The sequence below is a fragment of the Hylobates moloch genome, unplaced genomic scaffold (genome assembly GCF_009828535.3).
Source record: "Hylobates moloch isolate HMO894 unplaced genomic scaffold, HMol_V3 SCAFFOLD_8, whole genome shotgun sequence".
Lineage (NCBI taxonomy): Eukaryota > Metazoa > Chordata > Mammalia > Primates > Hylobatidae > Hylobates > Hylobates moloch.
Window position 1 is genome coordinate 80,397,921 of NW_026652283.1, and position 15,967 is coordinate 80,413,887.

The 15,967-nt window shown below is 45.8% G+C and overlaps 1 protein-coding gene across 5 annotated transcripts in view; it reads left to right on the forward strand.

Moving 5' to 3' along the window:
- The window catches only part of QRICH1 (glutamine rich 1), a 60,127-nt gene extending 44,193 nt beyond the window's left edge, over window positions 1-15,934 (forward strand). For all 5 annotated transcript variants that reach the window (XM_032161596.2, XM_032161597.2, XM_058442220.1 and 2 more), the window contains 6 exons: window positions 225-379; window positions 2,282-2,396; window positions 12,417-12,525; window positions 12,862-13,013; window positions 13,362-13,452; window positions 14,991-15,934. In XM_032161596.2, the coding sequence (XP_032017487.1) occupies window positions 225-379; window positions 2,282-2,396; window positions 12,417-12,525; window positions 12,862-13,013; window positions 13,362-13,452; window positions 14,991-15,183 (815 nt within the window). In that variant the 3' untranslated portion in view covers window positions 15,184-15,934. The remainder of the gene's footprint in view (window positions 1-224; window positions 380-2,281; window positions 2,397-12,416; window positions 12,526-12,861; window positions 13,014-13,361; window positions 13,453-14,990) is intronic.
- The last annotated feature ends 33 nt before the right edge of the window (window positions 15,935-15,967 follow it).

The following is a 15,967-nucleotide window of genomic DNA, read 5'->3' on the forward strand; positions in this document are numbered from 1 at the left end:
TCTGGGAGGAAGTGGGAACCAGGGATAGGCACTCAAGCCCTTCTTTCTTGGCATTAGGCTCATATACTCATGTTATAGGCCAGTTCTGACATTATAGGCATGAAACATTACAGTAGATACAAGTGAGCATTTCTATCCCAGCACCCTGATGGGCAGTATCTGTTCTGAGCCTTCCAGATATGGACCCCCAGGACCTCCATTCATCTTTGGGGCTTCCGTTGCAGGGCGCCAACTGCTGCGATTCCAGGAAGATCTCATCTCCTCTGCTGTGGCAGAGTTGAATTATGGGCTCTGTCTAATGACACGGGAAGCTCGAAATGGAGAAGGTGAACCCTATGACCCAGATGTGCTCTACTATATTTTCCTGTGTATTCAAAAGGTAGGAAACAGATCTTCACAAGAACATGTTTGAGCTGTGTTCCTGTTGGATGTTTGCTAGTTTAGTTAATAAAATGACAAGCAAGAAGTTAAAATAAGGAAGTTCTCTTTCAAGTATATAGTGAGTTTTAAAATACACTTTTTTTTTTTTAAGTTTTAAAAACGTACATGTTCACTTTAGAAAATAAGAGCCGAGGCTGGGCGCTGGTGGCTCACGCCTGTAATCCCAGCACTTTGGGAAGCCGAGGCAGGTGGATCACTTGAGGTCAGGAGTTGAAGACGACCAGCCCAGCCAACATGGTGAAACCCCATCCACTAAAAATGCAAAAATTTGCCAGGTGTGGTGGTGCACGCCTATAATCCCTGCTACTTGGGAGGCTGAGGCATGAGACTCACTTGAACCCGGGAGGCAGAGGTTGCAATGAGCTGAAATCACAGCATTGCACTCCAGTCTGGGTGACAGAACAAGACTCTGTCTCAAAAATTAAAAAAAGAAAAAAAATAAGAGCTGGGCAAGATGTTTCACACCTATAATCCCAGCACTTTGGGAGGCTCAGGCAGGAGGATCACTTGAGCCCCAGGAGTTTGAGACCAGCCTAGGCAACATAGTGAAACCCCATCTCTACAAAAAATTAGCTGGGTATGGTAGTGCATGCCTGTAGTCCCAGCCACTTGGGAGGCTGAGGTGGGAGGACTGCTTGAGCCCCAGAGGTTGGGTCTATAGTGAGTCACGATTATGTCACTACACTCCAGCCTGGGTGACAGAGTGAGACCCTGTCTGAAAAACGAAAAGAAACATAATTAGCTGGGTGTGGTGGCGCACACCTGTAGTCCCAGCTATTTGGGAGGCTGAGGCAGGAGGATCCCTTGAGCTCAGGAGTTCGAGGCTGCAATCAGCTATGATTGTGCCATCACACTTCAGTCTGGGCTACAAAGCAAGACCTTGCCTCTTAAAAAATAAATACATAAAATAAATAATAAAATAGGAAATCAAACATTATTCATCCTACTACCTGGAGAAACTTCTGTTACATTATTGAAACATCTATTACCTTGACCTTTTTTTTTTTGTAATTCACAAAGCATTTTTGTAACACTCTTCTTTTTGTTAAAGTAAACCTGATTTTTATGAAGGTAATTTATTCAAAACAAAGTCTTGTGCCAGCATAGAGCTCTTCTTCTCATTGTTCCCTGCACTAACACTAACTACTTATTTGAAGGAGTCTAGCTAGAATAATATACCAGTGTAGTTAGGTTTTCAGGACATCTGTGGTGAAGCATAACAGAAATTTGCAGACTGGCAGTTCAAGGGAGCAGAGGTGGATTTCTTAGTGTTCGAAGGCTCTTGAGGAGAAACCCACAGTATAATAGAATAGGGCTTACTGGTTGGGACTCATTCTGTTGCCTTGTCTTGAGAAATGTCTGCCTCCTAGTTTTTTCCTCTCTTGGTGGTCCTAACCTAAGTACTATGTGAATTGCTTTACATGCTTTCATTCTATGCTCTCGCAGTCCTGGAAGGCAGATACCATCATCTCCATTTACAGGCAAGGAAACTGAGTCTCAGAAATTAAAAGACTTGCACATGTTGTTTAACTTATACAATATCTAATGGAAGGCTGACCCCAGAGCCTATTCATGATTTTTGCTAACACAAAACAGTGCCTTTCTTGGGTGAAATAGCATTCACAACATCTGCCTTATTTACCCAACTCTCAAGAATGTCATGAGAATCAGTCACATGAGCTTAAGCATACTGTGGAAGTGTCACATGCTGGTGCCTTGGTTTATTGAGGTGTGAGTGGGTAGGGAAGGATAGTAGTACTGGTAGAAAAATATATTTATTTCCCCTGAAAGCCTTGTTAAGGAGACTACCAATAACTTCTATTAATTGTTTTTCTTTTAGTATCTTTTTGAAAATGGAAGGGTAGATGACATTTTCTCCGATCTTTATTATGTTCGGTTCACGGAGTGGCTACATGAAGTTCTGAAGGATGTTCAGCCCCGGGTCACTCCACTTGGTAAGAGTCTCCCTTGTCCTTGGATATCTTTCCCACCTGGATTTAAGAAAGATCAGCTTCTGTGGTTGGCTGTGAAAAGCATGTGGGTGAGGGGGATATAAATCCCAGACTGCAGCAGCATTGGCCACTGTGCTGCTTGCCCTGATAGGGAAGAGGCACTGCTCACCCTGCTGGTTCCAGTGTGGGAAGGACACAGGAACAAGCAGAACTAGCAGGGTAGTTACTGTCTTTTTTTTCCTATTAAAATGTATTGATTAAAGTTAGAATCATTATAACAAGGATTATGGACAGTTTTATCTGTAGAGCGTAATTTTTGCTTTACTCACAGCCTTCTGGACAGCATGTTCTGTTGGAACAAAAGCATAGGTTATTCAGTATTTTTCTTTGTTTGTTCTTAAAAAAACATGGTCTTAGTATGTTGCTGAGATGGGCCTCAAACTCCTGAGCTCAAGTGATCCTCCTACCTCAGCCTCCTGAGTAGCTGGAGCTATAGGCATGCGCTACTGTGCTCAGCTATTTTTGTTTTGTTTTGTTTTGTTTTGTTTTGCTTGAAACGGAGTCTCACTCTGTAGCCCAGGGTGGAGTGCAGTGGCGCAATCTTGGCTCACTGCAGCCTCTGCCTGCCGGGTCCCAATTCAGGCAATTCTCCTACCTCAGCCTCCTGAGCAGCTAGGGTTACAGGCACCTGCCATCATGCCCAGCTAATTTTTGTATTTTTAGTAGAGACAGGCTTTTGCCACGTTGGCCAGGCTGGTCTCAAACTCCTGACTCTGTGATCTGCCCGCCTCGGCCTCCCAAAGTGCTGGGATTACAGGCGTGAGCCACCGTGCCCGGCCTATTTTTGTTTTTAATAGACTTTTTTTTTTTTTTTTTGAGACGGAATTTCGCTCTTGTTGCCCAGGCCGGAGTGCAGTGATTCTTGGCTCACTGCAGCATCCGCCTCCCAGGTTCAAGTGATTCTCCTGTCCCAGCCTCCCAAGTAGCTGGGATTACAGGCGCATGCCACCACCCCCGGCTAATTTTTGTATTTTTACTAGAGACAGGGTTTCATCATATTGGTCATGGTGGTCTCAAACTCCTGACCTCAGGTGATCCGCCCACCTCGGCCTCCCAAATGCTGGGATTATAGGCATGAGCCACCATGGCCAGCCAATAGACTTTATTTTTTAGAGTACTTTTAGGTTTCCAGAAAAATTTAGCAGTAAGTATAGAGAATTTCCATATAACTCCTTAAGTATATACCCTCACACACAGTTTCTCCTATCAATAACATGTTGCATTAGTGTGGTATGTTTGTTATAATTGATAAACCAATATTGATACATTATTGTTAACTATAGTTCATAGTGCTATGAACTATATTATTGTGTTGTACATTCTGGTTTACATTCTGTATCTGTTGTACATTCTGAGTTTTAATGAATGTATGATGACATGTATCACCATCATGGTGTCATATAGAATGTTCACTGCCCTAAAAAATACCTCTTCTGGGCCGGGCATGGTGGCTCACACCTGTAATCCCAGTACTTTGGGAGGCAGAGATGGGCTGATCACTGAACATTGGGAGTTCAAGACCAGCCTGGCCAACATGGTGAAACCCCATCTCTACTAAAAATACAAAAATTAGCCAGGTGTGTTGGCAGGCACCTGTAATCCCAGCTACACGGGAGGCTGAGGTAGGAGAATCGCTTGAACCAGGGAGTCGGAGGTTGTGGTGAGCCAAGATTCGCCACTGCATTCCAGCCTGGTGACAGAGCGAGACTCCGTCTCAAAAAAAAAAAAAAACACCTTTTCACCTGTTTATCCCTCCCTCCCCCAGATACCCTGGAAACCACTGATGTTTTTACTATCTTCACAGTTTTGCCTTTTCCAGAATATCATATAGTTGGAATAATTCGGCATGTGGCCTTTTCAGATTTGTTCCTTTCACTTAGCAATATGCCTTTAAGATTCCTGTGTGTCTTTGGCTGGGCGCGGTGGTTCATGCCTGTAATTCCAGCACTTTGGGAGGCCGAGGCAGGTGGATCACAAGGTCGGGAGATTGAGACCGTCCTGGCTAACACGGTGAAACCCCGTCTCTACTAAAAAATACAAAAAATTAGCCGGGTGTGGTGGCGGGCGCCTGCTGTCCCAGCTACTCGGGAGGCTGAGGCAGGAGAATGGCATGAACCCAGGAGGCAGAGCTTGCAGTGAGCCGAGATCGTGCCACTGCACTCCAGCCTGGGCGACAGAGCAAGAGTCTGCCCTGTGCCCCCCGCCCCCCCCCCCCCCCCCCCAAAAAAAAAACAGTCTGGGCGCGGTGGCTCACGCCTGTAATCCCAGCACTTTAGGAGACCGAGGCAGGTGGATCACTTGAGACCAGGAGTCCGACACCAGCCTGGCCAACACATAAAACATCGTCTCTACTAAAAATACAAAAAATTGGCCGGGTGCGGTGGTTCACACCTGTAATCCCAGAGCTTTGGGAGGCTGAGGTGGGCGGATCATGAGATCAGGAGATCAAGACCATCCTGGCTAACACTGTGAAACCCTGTCTCTACTAAATACAAAAAATTAGCTGGACATGGTGGCATGTGCCTGTAGTCCCAGCTACTTGGGAGGCTGAGGCAGGAGAATTGTTTGAACCAGGGAGGCAGAGGTTTCAGTGAGCTGAGACCACGCCATTCCACTCCAGCCTGGGTGACAGAGTGAGACTCTGTCTCAGAAAAAAAAAAGGACTAGCGGCTGGGTGCAGTGGCTCACACCCATAATCCTAGCACTTTGGGAGACCGAGATGGGAGGATCAGTTGAGCCCAGGAGTTTGGGACCAGCCTGGTCAACAAAGTGAGACCCCCATCTCATTCATAATAAATGTCTAGGCTGGGCCTGGTAGCTCACACCTGTAATACCAGCGCTTCGGGAGGCTGTGGTGAGAGGATTGCTTGAGCCCAGGAGTTCAAGACCAGCCTGGGCAACATGGTGAGATCCTATCTCTACCAAAAAATAAAATACACGCACACACACACACACACACACACACCTGGGCAACATGGTGAGATCCTATCTCTACCAAAAAATAAAACACACACACACACACACACACACACACACACACATTAAACATCTGACCAGATACCTCACCAAAGAAAATGCATTGATGGCACATGAGTATATGAAAAGATGGGCTGGGTGCGGTGGCTGACGTCTGTAATCCTAGCACTTTGGAAGGCCAAATGCGGGTGCATCACTTGAGGTCGGGAGTTCAAGACCAGCCTGGCCAATATGGGGAAACCCCATCTCTACTAAAAAAAATACAAAAATTAGTTGGGTATGGTGGCACGTGCCTGTAATCCCAGCTACTTGGGAGGCTGAGGCAAGAAAATCACTTGAACCCAGGAGGTGGAGGTTGCAGTGAGTCAAGATCACGTGCCACTGCACTCCAGCCTGGGCAACAGAATGAGACTCTGTCTCAAAAAAAAAAAAAGATGCTCTCATCAGGTGTCATCAGAGAGTTGCAAACTGAAGTAATGAAATACTACTGTACATTTATTAGAATGGCTAAAATTCAAAACACTGACAGCACCAAATGCTGACACAGATAGGGAGTAACATGTCATTTATCGCTTGTGGAAATGCAAAAAGACACAACCACTTTGGAGGACAATTTGGCAGTTTCTTACAAAAGTAAACGTTGGCCTTATGATGCAGCAGTTGCATTCCTTGGCATTCAAAGAAGTTTAAAACTTGTGTTCACGCAAATATCTGAATGTTAATCCCTGTTCTGCCGTTTATTAAAATGTATGCTGCTTAACCCTTAAAAAGGAAACTTACTGGTTAGACAAATTTTTTGAGTGCGTACTATGTGCTAGGCAGTATTCCAGGTGCCAGAGAATATAATATAGCAGTGAAGAAAATGGAGCTTGCACTATAGTAAGGCAACACAGTGTATAAATAAGTAACTCTAGTACTTTGTCTTCTTTTTTTTTTTTTTCCCCTCCTTTTTTGTGGAGAGCAAGGTCTCGCTATATTGCCCAGGCAGGTCTCCAACTCCTGGGCACCAGCTGTCCTCCCACCTCTGCCTCCCTAAGAGCTGGGATTATGGGCGTGAGCTGCTGCGCCTAGCAATTTAAGTACTTTGAAAAACAGAACACAAAGGAATGGAAAGTGTTAAGAGTATTACAAGGGAGGGCTATTGTTGGAACAGAGACATGAGTGACTATATCACTCTACATAATTTGGAAGTTTTCAAGCCAAGTATGGATATGTAGACTTCACTTTTCAGTCTGTTATTATGGAAGTTTCAAACATAAATAAAATAAACAATAGATTAATGAATTCCCCCATGTACCCATTTTCCATGGCAAATCTTTGTTTGTTGCTGTTTTTTGGCTTTTGAGACGGAGTCTCGCTGTATCGCCCAGGCTGGAGTGCAGTGGTATGATTTCGGCTGACTTCAACCTCCGCCTCTGGGCTTCAAGTGATTCTCATGCCTCAGCCTCCCAAGTAGCTGGGATTACAGGCATGTGCCACCATGCCCATATACTTTTTATATTTTTAGTAGAGACGGGGTTTCACCATATTGGCCAGGCTGGTCTCAAACTCCTGACCTAAAGTGATCCGCTTGCCTCAGCCTCCCAAAGTGCTGGGATTACAGGCATGAGCCACCGAGCCTGACCTGTTGCTGTTTAATTCCTTTTTGTTTGTTTGTTTGTTTTTTTTCCATTTTAAACCTTATGTATACCACCACCTGTTTCCCCTCTCCTGTATTGGAAGTAAATTCCAGATACTTTATCCATGTTTTTGGTTTTTTTGGGGTTTTTTTTTTTTTTTTTTTGAGATGGAGTCTCTGTGTCGCCTAGGCTGGAGTGCGGTGGTGCAATCTCAGCACACTGCCGCCTCCACCTCCCGGGTTCAAGAAATTATCCTGCCTCAGCCTCCGAGTAACTGGGATTACAGGCACCTGTCCAGGCTGGTCTCGAACTTCTGGCCTCAAGTGATCGGCCTGCCTCGGCCTCCCAAAGTGCTGGGATTTCAGGCATGAGCCACTGGGCCCAGCCTATCATACTTACTTACTTACTTATTTATTTACTTATTTATTTGAGACAGATTCTCACTCTGTCGCCCAGGCTGGAGTGCAGTGACATGATCTCGGCTCACTGCAACCTCTGTCTCCCGGGTTCAAGCGATTCTCCTGCCTCAGCCTCCTGAGTAGCTGGGATTATAGGCGTGTGCCACAACACCCAGATAATTTTTTTTTTTTTTTTTTTTTTTGAGACAGAGTCTCGCTCTGTCTCCCAGGCTGGAGTGCAGTGGCGTGATCTTGGTTCACTGCAAGCTCTGCCTCCCGGGTTCACGCCATTCTCCTGCCTCAGCCTCCGGAGTAGCTGGGACTACAGGTGCCTGCCACCACGCCCAGCTAATTTTTGTATCTTTAGTTGATACGGGGTTTCACCATGTTGGCCATGCTGGTCGCAAACTCTTGAGCTCAGGCAATCTGCCTGCCTCAGCCTCCCAAAGTGCTAGGGTTACAGGTGTGAGCCACCTTGCCTGGCCTTAATATCTACTGTTCATCTTAATTGCCCCCTCCCTTTTGTCTTACAGTATATTCATGGAAGAAACTAGCCTTTGAAATTGTCACACAGTTTAATTTTTGCTGATTGCACCCTTTGATGTAGTTTAATATGTTCTTTTTTCCCCATGTATCTACAATTGATCGGTAATTGAATATACAGATTGATTATGGATTTTTTGTTTTGTTTTGTTTTGTTTTTGGCAAGATTACTTCATAGTTGGCCTTTCTTTGATCACAGTGCCCATAATGTCTGAATCCATTGATTCTTTATGGGTTGCAAAACAGTATTCTAATGTTATTATTACTTCATAATTACTTGGAATATAAAGATAAACTTTCCCTCTTTTTTTTTTTTAAGAGACGGGGGTCTCAATTTATCACCCAGGCTGGATTGCAGTGATGGGAACACGGCTCACTGTAGCCTGTAGCCTCAACCTCCTGGGCCAAAGCGATTTTCCCACTTCAGCCCTCCGTGTAGCTGGGGGCTACAGGCACATGCCATCATGCTTGGCTAATTTTTGTATTTTTTGTAGAGATGGGGTTTTGCCATGTTGCCCAGGCTGGTTTCGAACTCCTGAGCTTAGGCATTCCGCACACCTCGGCCTCCCAAAGTACTGGGATTACAGGCATGAGCCACTGTTCCTGGCCCTAACTTTCCCTCTTTAACTCTTTGGATTCATAATGGTATAGATAGTATAGAAGAGGAAGGGTTAATGGCCTTTTTTTGTTTTTTCTTTTTTTCTTTGCTTAACCATTTTTCACAAAAATGAGTTAGTTCATCAGCTTCTCTCAGTGATGTCCAATTAAGGTTTTCTTGTTTTAAGAGTCATTGTGAACTTATAGATTTAAACATATTTAATGAGATTTAGCTGATTGCAGTCATCTTTACTGATGCACAAATGTCCCATCATTGGCCATTAGAAGCCTCTTTAAATTGACCCCTAAGTCCTTTTGACATGACCCTAGTTGTCTTTCTTGATTTCTGATTTCACAGAATGTTTCAGTCCCATCTTGGACATTTCTTGTTCTAGTGTAGAATCCTTCAGTTCTGGAGCCTGGTTCCTTTTATTGGGGAGTGGTATTTCAGTGCCTTACTCTGTATGCCGGGGTGCTTATTGTTCCTAGATTGGTCTTTGTTTCTAGGATCTTCAGTAGGCAGAACTAGAAATTGTTTTTAAAGATAAAATACATCATTTTGGTGCCTGTAGTTCAGATTCAGGACTATAAGGCTAATACCTAGGTTTTTTTTTTATCTATGGCCCCTTCCATGCTAGGAGCCCTGGCCCTCAGTCAATAGAGTCTGTTTTATTTTATTTTGATTTATTTTTTTATTTTGAGACAGGGTCTTGCTCTGTTTCCCAGGCTGGAGTGCAGTGGCACAATCTTGCCTCACTGCAACCTCTACCTCCTGGGCTGAAGCAATCCTTCTACCTCTCAGCTTCCCAAGTAGGTGGGACTACAGGTGCACACCACCACACCTGGCTAGTTTTTGTAGAAATGGGGTTTTGCCATGTTGTATAGGCTGGTCTCAAACTCCTGGGTTCCAGTCATCCACCTGCCTTGGCCTCCCAAGGTAACACCCATGAGCCACCATGCCCGGGCTGTTTTACTTTTTCTTACAGGGTCTTGCTTTGTCTCCCAGGCTGGTGTACAATGTTGTGATCATAGTTCACTGCTGCCTCACCCTGTTGGGCTCGGGCTGGGACCCAGGCTCATTGCACTCAGCTGTGTTTTTTTTTTTTTTTTTTTTAAGGTTTTTGTATTGACAGGGTCTCCCTATGTTGCCCAGGCTGGTCTTGAACTCCTGGGTTCAAGCAGTCCTCCTACCTTGGCTGCCCAATGTGCTGAGATTATAGACATGAGTAACCACACCCAGCCAAGTTTATTACAAATTGTAGAGAAGAGAATAAAATTAGGGAAGTGACATCAGAGGGAGCAAGTGGCAGAGCGAACCCAGAGAAGTGGAACATGCCAAAGTATGGCAATAATTGTTCCCAGGAGAACAATTATTTTTTTAAAAAAAGGAAGGCCAGGCGTGGTGGCTCACGCCTGTAATCCCAGAACTTTGGTAGGCTGAGGTAGGAGACTTGCTTGAGCCCAAGACTTGAAGACCAGCCTGGGCAACATAGCGAGACCTCTTTTCCACTAAAAATCAAAAAAATTAATCGAGTATGATGGTGCACACCTGTGATCCCAGCTACTAGTGAGGCTGAGGTGGAGGATTCCTTGAATCTTTCTTTGCTGAGAAGGGCTGTTTTCTGCTTATCCTGGATCTTGGGGGCTTCAGATATGTCTGAGAGCAGAAAAGCTTTTCCCATTGCCACTGGATCACAAAATAGCCGAAAAGTGGACAAAAAATAGAGTCAGAACTGCCTTAAAGAGATGGAAGTGCACTACTATAGTTAGAGAGCCAGCTTTGTTCTGGCAAGAGCACAGAACACAGAAGAGGAGTGTATCGGGCAGAATGTTCTTTTTTCTGCTTCCCGGAAGTGTCACACACTGCTTGCTTGGAGAATCCCAAAACCCTGCAGGAGAATACTGTTGCCTGCTGCTATCTCATTATGCACCCAGTGCACAAACATGTGCATACTGACTGACTTCAGCACATAAAGGGGCTTGGTGGTCATTCAAATGTCATCTTTCTTTGGTGCAGACCTGGCTGACCAGGGCCCTTGTTCAAATTATTGACCTTTGCCTGTGCCTAGTTCTGGGTTCGCTTATGAACCAGGGCCTTACAGTAACACCAGCCCTGTGTGGGGATCTTGTAATAGTTCAAATACTGGCATATTGGCTAGGTGTGGTGGTTCATGCCTGTATTTCTAACTGCTCAGGAAACTGGCAGGAGGAGTCTTTGAGCCCAAGAGCTCAAGGCTGCAGTTAGCCATAATTGTGTCACTGTATTCTAGCTTGGGTGACAGAGCAAAACCCTATCTCTTTTTCCCCCCCCCTTTTTTTTTTTTTTTTGAGACAGGATCTTACTCTGTCACCTAGGCTTAAGTACAGTGGTGCAATCACGGCTCACTTCCCAGGCCCAAGGAATCCTCCCACCTCAGCCTCCTTGGTAGCTGGGATCACAGGTGTGTGCCATCACACTCGACTAATTTTTTTGATTTTTAGTGGAGATGAGGTCTGACTATGTTGCCCAGGCTGGTCTTCAACTCTTGGGCTCAAGCAATTCTCCCACCTCAGCCTCCCAAAGTTCTGGGATTACAGGCATGAGCCACCATGCCTGGCCTTCCTTTTTTAAAAAAAGATAAAGATTGTAGAAGAGACCCTGTATCTTAGCAAATAATAATAATAATAAAAAAATCCCCCAAAGAGCATCAGTCTCTTTGTCTAGAGAAGAAATGACAATAGCTGTTTTTGTTTGTTTGTTTTTTGTTTTTGTTTTTGAGATGGGAGTCTCACTCTGTCTCCCAGGCTGGAGTGCAGTGGTGCAATCTCGGCTCACTGCAAGCTCCACCTCCTGGGTTCACACCATTCTCCTGTCTCAGCCTCCCGATTAGCTGGGACTACAGGAGCCCGCCACCGCACCGGGCTATTTTTTGTATTTTTAGTAGAGACGGGGTTTCACCATGTTGGCCAGAATGGTCTTGATCTCCTGACCTCGTGATCCACCCGCCTCGGCCTCCCAAAGTGCTGGGATTACAGGCATCAGCCACTGCGCCTGGCCGGCCTTGCTTTTTAGAGACGGTTGAGATGGGAGAAGACTTGGTAAGGGCAAACGGGCGTGCATGCCAGTTCTTTGGGTCCTGGACCACCTTTGAAAATATGCAAAGCTCAAGGCCGGGTGCGGTGGCTCACGCTTGTAATCCCAGCACTTTGGGAGGCCGAGGTGGGCGGATCACGAGGTCAGGAGTTCGAGACCATCCTGGCCAACATAGTGAAACCCTGTCTCTACTAAAAATACAAAAAAATTAGCAGGGCGTGGTGGCGGGCGCCTGTAGTCCCAGCTACTCGGGAGGCTGAGGCAGGAGAATGGCGTGAACCCGGGAGGCGGAGCTTGCAGTGAGCCGAGATGGTGCCACTGCACTCCAGCCTGGGCGACAGAGCAAGACTCTGTCTCAAAAAAAAAAAAAAGAAAATATGCAAAGCTCTGTACACTCTCAGAGAAGTATGCATATATGCAGAGTTTGGTTTATAGTTTTCTGTACTTCACTGTCTCTGAGGGCAGTCTTTTTGCCCTGTGTTAGCCTTGGATTAGAGGGTAACAACAGTCATATAAGGCTGTGGTTCTCAAGTGTGGTGTTAGAAGTGCTCATCGTCAGGTTCCACCTCAGAAACAGGTTGGGACCCAGCTATCTGTGTTTTAAGAAGCTTTCCAGATGATTTTTGCCACACTTTAGGGAGAGTCCCCTGATGAAATTTATACTCCTGTGTGGTCCTTATGCTTCACACAACCCATATTGTGCCTTTGAGAGACCACCTGCCATCCTCTTGTTGTGACAGTACTCTATTCCTCCTAGGCTATGTCTTGCCCAGCCACGTGACTGAGGAGATGCTATGGGAGTGCAAGCAGCTTGGGGCTCACTCCCCCTCCACCTTGCTGACCACCCTCATGTTCTTTAATACCAAGTAAGTGTTCTAGAGGCTCCACTGCTGGCATCTGTCCAGTGAAGAGTGTGGAAACTATCCAAGAGGCCTTCTGAATTCCTCTGACATATATTTGAGAAACTGGGCCCTAACCCCACTTGGCTGCATTTTATTTGGTAACCAGTGAGGCAAACACCCTTGCTAGACCCCTACCATCCATCTTGATGTGGCTCCTGCACTGGAGACTGCTTGGGTACAGGCCTGCCCAGATCTTGGGAATGTGGGCAGTGGCTCCTCTGAAACACCAGTGGGCAGAGGATGAGTCATGGTATCCTCCTGGCACCCCTCCCTCTGCCTTGCATTTTACTTGTGATCCAGGTACTTCCTATTGAAGACGGTGGACCAGCACATGAAGCTGGCCTTCTCCAAGGTATTGCGACAGACAAAGAAGAACCCCTCTAATCCCAAGGATAAAAGCACGAGTATCCGGTACTTGAAGGCCCTTGGAATACACCAGACTGGCCAGAAAGGTAGGGAAAGGAGGCAGGGATGGCAAAAACAGGTGCTACTTGTCCTGCCCTGTCCTGCCCTTGTGCCTGTGAGGCTAGTGATAAGTGTAAAGGTTGGGATTTGCTGGTTAAAATTCTCCACTCCCTTCTCCCCAGCCAAAAATTCCAAACTTTCCTCCTAGAAGCAGAGAAGCCCCAGACAGAATAGCTGCCTCTTCCCTTAGTAGTCACTGCCCATGCCTCATACCTTCCCTTCCGCGACCCTGTATTTCCTAGTTGGGCTGGCTGAAAGCCTAAGGTTCCTGATCTGGGCCTGAGGTAAGGCAGTCTGATGCCAGGTCTGTGGTGGTGGGGATGTGTGTTTTATAGTTACAGATGACATGTATGCAGAACAGACGGAAAATCCAGAGAATCCATTGAGATGTCCCATCAAGCTCTATGATTTCTACCTCTTCAAATGGTGAGGGTTTATTGTGACTGGCTGTCTATGTGTGCGCATATGTGTGTGTATGTGTGTGCATGCTCACTTGTGTGATCACTTATCATGGGGAGAGGCATTCTCTAGTCCCAAACCAAGTAAAAACACTCACAGAAAGCTAAATTTAGAAGCACCCTTGCTCTGGCTTTCCAAAGGTGTGTGATGTGCCTAGCACTGATAGAAAAAGGGGTCCTGGGTCCCTACAGTCACCTTTCATGAAAAGGGTATGAAGGTACAGAGAATCTACCTTCATCACATATTGAGCATGGCCCTGCTTCCTGGCCTTGACCTTTTGTCACTGCCACCATTAATCTAGGTGAGACTCCTCTCAGCTTTTTCTCCCTTTTGCCCCTTCAATGGTTTCTCATTACATAGTAATTCTTTTATGGCAAACAACTTTGATGCACTCCCCCTTGCTAACCTCATGTCTGTGGAGCTTTTAGTTCCCTAGCCACACTAGCTCCTCTCCACTCAAGAGCGTCATATTATGCCTCTTCTCAACTTAAACACAGCTTATCAGGGAAGCATTTCCAGATCCCCCACCTCTTCCCTGTGGCTGTTTCCTCGGTAGCACTTATCACTGTTTTTTATTTTGTATTTGTTTAATTGCTACCTGTGTCCCCTCCTATCTGTAAGCTCCATAGGTAGGAAATACTTTTCCTGCCCATTTTTTTAAATATCAGCACCTAGTGCTGACCTGGCACTAGTAACCCTTAAATAAATCTTGAATGGATGGATGAATAACTGTTAGAGGATACAGGATGCCAAGTACTTAATAGAGGTACAGCACAGTTCGGGGGAGGGGAGTGAACCCAAGTTTAGGGCCCCAGTGTAATGGCCATCATTATTGGGTAGAAAACACAACATGAGGCTGCGCACCGTGGCTCATGCCTGTAATCCCAGCACTTTGGGAGGCCAAGGTGGGTGGATCACCTGAGGTCAGGAGTTCGAGACCAGCCTGGCCAACATGGCAAAACCCCATCTCTACTAAAAAATACAAAAATTAGCTGGGCTTGGTGGCACATGCCTATAGTTCCAGCTACTCAGGAGGCTGAGGCAGGAGAATCGCTTGAACCAAGGAGGCGGAGGTTTCAGTGAGCTGAGATCACCCCACTGCACTCCAGCCTGGAGACAAGATGCCATCTCAAAAAAAAAAAAAAAAAAAAAAAACATGCGCAAAGACTTGGAGGTAGACCCTTTGAGCAGTGAAGTTGGCTTCAAGTAGGATAAGGATAGACTCACATGAGTCCATGAGAGCCCTAGGCTGGTGCGGTCAGTGATGGATCACAGCTGGTATGTGGGAAGGAGGGGCAGAGGGGAAGTAACCCAACATTTGGGGGATTTGCAGTAGTCCCAAAGGAGGACCAGGATGTAGTGTGTGGTGGCTGCATGGAATTCAGTAGCTGTGCCACAATAACTTGGGGCCTTACTGTTTGCAGACAGCATCTGTCTGGGAGGTTCAAGGTGGGAGGGTTGAAGTTTTATTGGTGGTACCCAACTTTTATCCACATGTTCTTCAGCCCCCAGAGTGTGAAAGGCCGGAATGACACCTTTTACCTGACACCTGAGCCGGTGGTGGCCCCCAACAGCCCAATCTGGTACTCAGTCCAGCCTATCAGCAGAGAGCAGATGGGACAAATGCTGACCCGGATCCTGGTGATAAGAGAAATTCAGGAGGCCATCGCAGTGGCCAATGCAAGCACTATGCACTGAGATGCCTTGGCCATGGCGCAAGAGAAACCAGCCAGGAAAAACCAGACAGACTTTCACACTAAAGAAGAGGCCTCCATTTTTTCTTTTTTCTTTTTTTTATGGTGTAGTTACGAAGCCTTTCAGGCTGCTTCTGTTTAAAATATAAAAGAAAACTTTGCCCCCTTTGCATCTTCATAAACCTGCTGCGGCAGACTCCTCAGCCGATGGTGGCTCTGGGTTTCCTTGAGTGTCATATGTCCTAGAAAGTTGCTGGCTGACTCTTTTTTGTCTGGGGCTTGGGGAAAGGGCTTGGACTGTGAATAGAAATGTGGCCCCTTTCCATCTTCAAGAGAGATGGAATTAATGATGGATGGACCCTGCAGGGAATCTCCCCGGCCGACTTCCACTGGGCTGACAGACTTTGCTGACCACAGGGGAACGATGTTCTTTTCTTTCTTCATGCTCAGACATAAACTTAGCATCTTAATGGAAGAAAAATGAGGGGGACTTCAATTATGATTTATTAAAGACAATTTCTATTACACCCTCCTTTATGACAAGTGACATTTTAGATGTAAAAGTAACTTTACCATGCCTTTTTTTTTTTTTTTTTTTTTTTGGCCTAACATTGAGGCCTTAAAACCTGAGGCTCCTGTGCCTGATGGAATTCTTGTAACATACACTTGTGTATCATATAAAGATACCACTCTGTTTCTCTTATGTATTCTTACTCTAGTTGTTTATTAAGAATGACAAGCACGTCTTTTCAACATGTTAGTGAACAACGTCTCTTTATTTTGGGGAG